Raw genomic sequence first — 9,155 nt, 5'->3', positions numbered from 1 at the left:
AACACATACGCCATAGAAACAGGGAAACCGGGCCCATAAGCCTGGCTAGGCTTTGAAAGGGCGACGTTTATCGTTTATATATATATATGAATAATAATAATAAATGCATAAGTTCCTTTAATCCTACATATGTTTCAAAATATATGTGCACTCTACTCCAAAGAAGTAAGGGGTGCTGGAATTGCACATAAATTCATCGTTATATACAAATACATGTATATATATATATATATATATATATATATATATATATATATATATATATATATATATATATATATATATATATATAGGTGTATATATATATTTATATGCATATATATGCAGGAATATAAATATACATGTGTATATATGTATACATATATATTCATATATATGTATACATATATATTCATGTATATATATATATATATATATATATATATATATATATAGGTGTATATATATATTTATATGCATATATATGCAGGAATATAAATATACATGTGTATATAAGTATACATATATATTCATATATATGTATACATATATATTCATGTATATATATATATATATATATATATATATATATATATATATATATATACATGTATATGTACATATATATATATATACATCTATATATACATATATATACCTATAAATATATATATATATATATATATATATATATATATATATATATATATATATATATTTACATATACATACTCATGTATATGTATATATATATATATATATATATATATATATGGAGAGAGAGAGAGAGAGAGAGAGAGAGAGAGAGAGAGAGAGACTCAGCTTGCGAAGACTTATTGGGGCAACCGAAATCGAAATCGTGATAGCACCTGTGCCCATCGTCGCCTTTCTGGCACTTGTGCCCGCGGCATGTGTAAGGACTTTCGAGCGAGATCGTTGCCAGTGCCCTTAGACTGGTTCTTGTGCGGGTGGCACATAAAATACACCATTTTGAGCGTGGCCGTTGCCAGTACCGCCTGACTGGCCTTCGTGCCAATGGCACGTAAAAGCACCCACTACACTCTCTGAGTGGTTAGCATTAGGAAGGGTATCCAGCTGTAGAAACTTTGCTAAATGCTGTGCGTGAGAAGACCCGGCAAGCCAAGTGAGACCTAAATCTAAGGCCTCAACCAGTCCACTTATGCGTACCTTCCTTCATTGGACACTAAACTCCACTTGCAAAGACCTGTTGAGGCAAGTGAAATCGAAATCGAGTTAAATCCGACGACTGGCACCTATGCCAACGTCGTCTCAAGTGAAATCGAAATCAAGTAAATTGGACACTAAACTCCACTTGCGAAGACCTGTTGAGGCAAGTGAAATTGAAATGGAGTTAAATTTGACATCTGGCACCCATGCCAACGTCGTCTCTCTCATTGGACACGAAGGGCATCCAGCTGTAGAAACTCTGCCAAATCAGATTGGAGCCTGGTGTAGCCATCTGGTTTCACCAGTCCTCAGTCAAATCGTCCAACCCATGCTAGCTTGGAAAGCGGACGTTAAATGATGATGATGATGATGATGATGATGATGATGATATATATATACATATATATGCATGCGGAGTAGGTGGACAAGGTCAAATGATGAAAGGATATACTTTTTATGTTGCATGTCTTGTTTCTCTGTTTATTTTTCGTTGTTCGAAAAAAGTTCGTTTTCTGTTTTCGTTTTTATGATGTCCTGTACCCATATATGCATGTATGTATATATACAGATGTAGGTTTGTACATATATGTATGGATATGTGCATATAACTATATATTTATATCACTATATATACGTATATATACATATATATATATATGTGTGTGTGTGTGTGTGTGTGTGTGTGTTTACATATATATTCATATACACAATATATGTATGTATGTATATATATACATATATATATATATATATGTATTTATACACACACACACACACACACACACACACACATACACATATATATATATATATGTATTTTATATGTGTATATCCATATATATATGTATAAAAACAGCAACAACTGATGAAGGGGCGTTCTCTATGTTGTTTGTTTTGTTTTCTATTTGTGTCTTTCGTTGTTTGAAAGAATAGTTCATGTTCCATCTACTCGTGCTTACCAAGATGGATGGCCGTTTTCAAGTAAAGTTGCCCTCTGAGATGCTATTGTAGATGTTTCTCAAAGCATGACATAACAGGATATCATCACCTTGACAAATTCAATGGATCAGGGCATAAGGAAGGTTACTGCATGTAGAGGGTCATGCATCTAACATTAGGAGCTCTATGACATCATAATCCCATGATTATTTTCATTTGAACGTATTATTATATTTACTTTTAAGTCCTTTAGGAATAATTTTTTTGTTAAACCTTCACTGTTGAATTAAATAAATGTTTGTTCTGACACAATTAACATTTTTATTATACTTGCCTAATAATTTGGGATAGTGAAAATGTTGCCCAATCACAAAAATGACCACCATTTGTTGGCATCTGTGTAGATCCAATTTATTTTAACAGAATGAGCACAGATAGTTGTTGCCAACAGTCTGTGGAAAATTAACTGGTTTTGAATGAATATGCATTTATTTATTGAGAGAGAGTTGATTTGCCTAATAATGTGGGACACAGTGTATGAACAGCTATGCTATATGGCAGTGATTTGAGAGAAAAACTGGGTATACAAGGCATCAGATATAGTGTGCAAAAGAGAAGACTGTGTTGGTAACAGTCATGTAATATGCATGGGTGAAAGGAGCTGCATCAAGAAGTACTAATCTCTAATTGTGGAGGAAACATGTAGAAGGGATAGACCCAGGAAGACTTGGGATGAAGTGGCGAGAAAAGATCTTCAGATGTTGGACCTCAAACATGGGATGACGAGGGACAAGACGTTTGACTGTTGACTGTACTTGAGAAGACATGTTAAGCTAAGTAAAATCATGGGTTGGGTATTCATGCATACAGACATGTCCTCTACATCTCTCTCAGTCAAGAGATCCTATTCTTTCAGGGTCGTGAGTGCTGGTGCTATATAAAAGCACCCATGCCAGTGCCACATAAAAGTACCTATGTTGGTGACATGTAAGAGTGCCTGTCCTGGTGCCATGTAAAAGCACCCTTGCCAGTGTTACATAAATAATGCCCATGTTGGTTCCAGGTAAAAGCACCCATGATAGTACCATGTAAAAGTGCTTGTGCCAATGCCATGTAAAAGCACCTCATACACTCTGTAAAGTGGTTGATGTTGTCTTACCCATGCCAGTATGGAGAACGGGCATTAAATGATGATGATGAGGTGGAATTGATTAAGATATGATGATTTTATGTATATATGTTATGAGTATGTGATTATGAATGACTGTATCTATTAAGAATGCTTTCATATGATTACCATATTTATGATTCTTTTGGGTATCCACAATTATATACATAAAAACAGGTACATTATTCATTCATATATGAGTTCATATGTTTATACTTTATATACATTTGCTATCTAAAATATTGTATTTTCCAGAAGCAGCAACAGTTGTGGTGTATTGACATGAAACTTGGTTACAGTGATTCCCTTGCCATGTTTCAACTCATGAAATACATCAGTAACACCTATCTTGATATTGACACGCATCACCTGATTGTTGCAGAGACTGAAACTCCAACCAAAGAAGAACTTTCTCGAGAGAAATGTGTCCCAAGAAAGAAAACTCAAGAAGTATTGCAAAATTTATATTTTTTAATGAGTTTTTGTTTCATATATACTATGGGTACACAACATTTGTATACATATTTATTTGTAACAAGATTGATTAACACTAAGATTGATAAACACATCTAACACAGCCACATGGACATAACTGTATAAAACATACACAGTGAGTTTATATGTATCCCATGTCTATGTATGCATATATCAAGTGAGTGTGTATTTACCTAACTTCCTTATTGACCCCTCAGTCAGATTGATTTGTTCTTCTAAATTTGATTAGCCCTCTGATCTGATACCCAAGAAGTGTTTGGATGGCTCAAGCTTCTAGAAATTAATAAGACTAGTAAATTCTTGCAACTAGATCTGGAGAGCTATTATGCCACTATCAACCTGATTGTTCTTAATTAAGCCCTGATTTTTAGCATGAAAAATTCCGATTTGTCCTGACGCAAAATAGATATTATACTTGCTGCATGAGCCACTCTAGTAGATTTTGATAGTAGATTATGGAATAGATTAGACAGGGAAAATGCATTTGATATAGCAATGGGCTCACATGATTCTGCTCAGGCTAGTGACCTAGTCGAAATATATATCCTTTCATTAATCCAGTCTTTCTTTCCGGAAGTAACAGGAGGTCTATATAGGGATGATGCCTTATTTTTTTCTAGACAGAAGTAGTAAAGTACAGTTAGAAAGGCATAGTAAAAATTTCTTTAGACTTTTCAAAAATTTAGGACTAAACATTACTGTAGGTAAAGATAATCTGGATTATTTAAACCATTTCATAAACCAAATGATCAAATTAGTACATTAATGTAGCATCCAACCATCCACCCTCGATTATACGGAGACTAGTTAAGAATATTTCTACAAGAATCTCTAGATTATCTGCTACCAATAAAATTTTCGAATCTCATGCATCTTCTTATAATGATGCTCTAGCTAGGGCTGGGTACTGTGAAAAAATTCAATACATACAAGAAGCAGGCATAAGCAACACTGGTTATTTCTACAACTGCGATGCACATCGTATACAACCACAATGTTACCATTTGAGAACTCACTCAGATAAAGAATACAGGCCAGAAAGAATTGGTCATATCAATGAACTACCAATGAAAACTCATAGGCACATGCGACATAATAATTCAACTGATTGTTCCAATCCTGTACAAAACACTCGATCAAATAAGCTGAACAACAGATATAGAAATCAAGATGTCCTCTGGTTCAACCCAATTTTTGGTTTGTATGTTTTAACCAAGATTGCTGGAAAATTTTTTGCTGCTTTGGACAAGTGTTTTCCTAAATCTAATCGGTATCGTGCTATTTTTAATCGACACACCGTGAAGGTATCCTATGTCAACTCTGCTAATTTAGAGCAGCTTATGCATTGCATAAACAATAACAAAATGTGGCAAAGGTTCAATAACCCACCTACTGGATCTAGCGAACATTTGCATTGATGATTTATTTATTGAGAGAGAGTTGATTTGCCTAATAATGTGGGACACAGTGTATGAACAGCTATGCTATATGGCAGTGATTTGATAAACACCAACTACGACCAATTTGTAGTAGTAGAAATACTCATGGTACAGCTAACATTGTAACAATGCCAGTTAATGGAGTCGGGACTGCCTTATATACAAATAAATACAATAAATGCTCATGCAGTGATAAATCAAAATGCCCTTTGATGAATCTCTGTTTGAGTACAAATCTTGTATATAAATGTACCCTGCACACAAGGGGAGGGCCCTATGTTTACATTGGGCAGATGGCTGATTCATTTAAGAATTTTTCTCGTGTGCATGTTACCAGCTTTAAGACAATCAATAAGAGTCATTCAACATCTTTGGCAGATTTTGTATGGTGACTGAAGGTGGATAAAATGAAGTACAGCATTTATTGGTCCATAGTAAGTTATGCAAAACCATACAATATAATATCCAGGTGATGCTGTCTCTGCCTTGAGGAATCCCTGTCTATTCTGTGGACTAATGAGAAGATAACTAATAGAATTTCTGCCTACATGCATATAAATGTACTTTCGTACAATGCAGTGAGAATGGATTTTGAGCAACCATTAACTTAATTTAATTTAATTTAGGGTATGGATGACTTAAGCTTACTTTTAACCTCCCCACTCTTATAAACACCAAGTAAATAACTAACTTGCTTTGTGATCATGAGTGCACCAAACCTCATGCGTGTATATGCTCATATTTTTACGGATGCTTGTATGAACAAGTGTACTCATGCCATGCAACTTGCCCGAGGGCATTTATACATCCATATCTGTTAACAGTTATTTTTAATACTTTTCTTGCTGGATTGTGTGTTTGTTTCTCTTTTTGTCATCTGTGATTATATTTTTCATCTTCTATATAAATGAAAATATTTCCTCCATCTGGCTGTTTTTCTCTCTACAAAATGGAAAATTATGTTGCGGAACAGTCATTTTAATGATTTGTATTTATTTGTTTATCACTCGATGAGATACATCTGCACCACCGTATGCTCCTGAACCAGTTATTGGATGTCTCACCCAAGATGAATCGATGCTAGATGTGTCAAAACAATTGTTGTGATTAATAATAAATTCTCGTATATTCTATCTTCTGTCTTTCATTTGTTATATATATATATATATATATATATATATATATGTGTGTGTGTATATATATATAAATATATATATATATATATATATATATATATATATATATATATATATATATATATATATATATATATATATATATATATATATATATATATATATATGTATATATATAGATGTGTATATAAATATTCAACAGATGTTAACTGATGGTGATGATACTGATGATATATATATATATATATGTGTATATATATATATATCAATTTTATTCCTTTTCTATGGTGTTCTGCCCTACTTGATTATTTTATTTTATTTCTTTATTGTTTTATAATTAGCCTTTATTTATTCATAAAATTAAGCTAATCTTTGTATCTCTATAAATTCATACTTAGCATATATAAAACTATACTGGTATATTCACTACTTATAAATATCTGCTTATATTATAATTTTATTAATATATAATTACCATGTTCTTTTACCTCAATACTCCTTTATTAATACCAGTATTTACCAATTAATAAATATTCACAGATACCATCTGATGAGTTAGTATTTAAGTATACAATATGTATAAAAAATATTAAACTATTTCTGGATAATTTCTTTTCCTCCCTCTTTTGTGGTAAAAGTTTGGTACATACTCAAAAGTATTCATAAATTTCTATCCTTTTGTTATAATATTCTTCTTAATAATCCTCTGAATTAACCATAAACCTTAACTGTATACAATATAGCAACATTGTTTTAAAATATTTAACTATAGTACTACATGCTTCTTTATCAATGGTCTGCTAGTGGGCTACCCACTTAATTGTCAACTAACATCTTGTTTTAACTTTTTCTTTACCAAACCTCATGATACTGCTTCTAATAAATCTTAATTTTTATGACTATACCAACTATGATTTCTGTCCGCTCCCTCAGCCCTACCCCTAACAGATACTACCCTTTATTCTCTCAGCCTTAGATATACAATGATTTGATAAATTAGTCTATAAATTAAAACTGACCCCATAAAAATAAAAAAAATCAGTGACAGGCAGAGTCTTCTTGATAATTTAGTAACTTCTATGGTGAAGTGGAGACAACATGTTCTTTGTCTATCTCCTTAACTTCTTGGAGATTTTAGGTATAATTATACTAATGTGTCCATCTGTTCTAATTTAATTAAATTCTATGTCTTTGTGCAGCTGAGGATTGCTCTGCATTTTAAATTGATGTAATGATTGTGTTGTTCAATTAAATGGAGTTACATGAAACGATTGTACTGCATTACCTCTGGATATCCTTGTTACTTATTTTGATTTTAATCACCTTACTTTGAAATTGTATGGATAATACCGTACTAAATTCTGGTGCCTCAACCTAAGTACCATATTCATCTGAATCTCTCTCTCTCTCTCTCTCTCTCTCTCTCTCTATATATATATATATATATATATATATATATATATATATCCTTTAATTTCGTTTACGGGAAATGTTTTGAATATGCATATAAAAGCTTCTATTCTATTATGCCAGCTACAGTCTAATGATGCCATGCCGATATATGTAAGATAAATATAGTAATGTTGTGATGAGAGTCATGATGCCCCCTTGTGAAAATAGACTGGACTGAGTGATTATAAATAGTAGCAGTTGGATGTGGTAAGGTCGGAGTGAAGTTTGTGTGTTAGTTTGAGTTGAGTTCACAGTGAAGTTAGAAGTTGGTTAGTTCATTTGGAATTTTGAGTGTTGGCTTGTGAATAAATTGTTGGATCACTACAGTGTTATTATGGCTGCATCGTTATCTTGTTTACTGTTGCTACACTGGTACAGTGTATCTAAACCATCCGTCACAATATTGTGGCATTGCTGCAACATTTGGAGACAGAGGATACAGCTTCTAGTAACTAGGGTTTTGAAGCTCATGTAGGTTATTTAACAATTTGTTCTTGATACAACTTACTAAATGATGGAACACCTATTAGCTTCTATAATACAGTTGACAAAGCAACAAGAACAGCAACAGGTGTTGCAGAAGCAATTAGTACAGCAACAACTACAACAGCAACAATTATTGGAGCTATATGCAAAGATGTCCAAAAATGTGGTAAGTTCATTTTCACCAGACTGCGTATCAAACTCAATAACAGAATTCAATTATAACCCATAGGAGTGTATAACATTTTGCAGCATACTACAGAAGGTAAAAGGAGATTTTTAAGGAAGATTGCAAAACATGGTCGGATGAAGAAAAAGTTAGGTTATTATTACAACAACATTACAAAAAGTAAGGTTATTATTGCATAAATTAGTTCCGTCTGAGTTTGAATGATACTGTAATTTCATATTGCCCAAAAAGTCTAGTGAAATTTGCTTTCAGGAAGCAATCAAATTACTGTTTAATATGTTCACTGATAAAACTTCTCTGTTTAATACTTGAATGGAGTGTTGGAATTTAACTAAAAAAGAGGATGATGACTTTATTACGTATGCAGGAACAGTCAACAGAATGTATGAAAGTTTTAAACTTAAAGAACTTACTCCTGAGATGTTTAAGTGCCTTGTTTTTGTACAAGGCCTTACAGTAAATGATGATACAGAAATACAGGCAAGAATTCTTTCAAAATTTAAACAAGCGAACCAAGATTTAACCCTAAGGCTGTTGCAGAAGAGTGTCAAAGGATAGAGAGTCTGAAACACAACATAAGAAAAACTCAAGAAAAGGATTTTGCAAAAGTCCAGATAAGTCGACTAAGAAAGTATAACGAAAGAAGATTGTTAGGTCCTAATCCATGTTACGGATGTGGAGGCCTA

General features: G+C 32.7%; 1 protein-coding gene across 14 annotated transcripts in view; it reads left to right on the top strand.

Moving 5' to 3' along the window:
- LOC106869551 (IQ domain-containing protein H) overlaps positions 1-9,155 on the top strand; it is a 637,089-nt gene that overhangs the window by 581,233 nt on the left and 46,701 nt on the right. For all 14 annotated transcript variants that reach the window (XM_089360920.1, XM_089360916.1, XM_052972131.2 and 11 more), the window contains one exon: positions 3,530-3,724. In XM_089360920.1, the coding sequence (XP_089217046.1) occupies positions 3,530-3,724 (195 nt within the window). The remainder of the gene's footprint in view (positions 1-3,529; positions 3,725-9,155) is intronic.

The sequence above is a fragment of the Octopus bimaculoides genome, chromosome 12 (assembly GCF_046866305.1).
Source record: "Octopus bimaculoides isolate indiv1 chromosome 12, ASM4686630v1, whole genome shotgun sequence".
Lineage (NCBI taxonomy): Eukaryota > Metazoa > Mollusca > Cephalopoda > Octopoda > Octopodidae > Octopus > Octopus bimaculoides.
The sequence above is the reverse complement of the archived record's forward strand: the minus strand, read 5'-3'. Positions and strand labels throughout refer to the sequence as shown.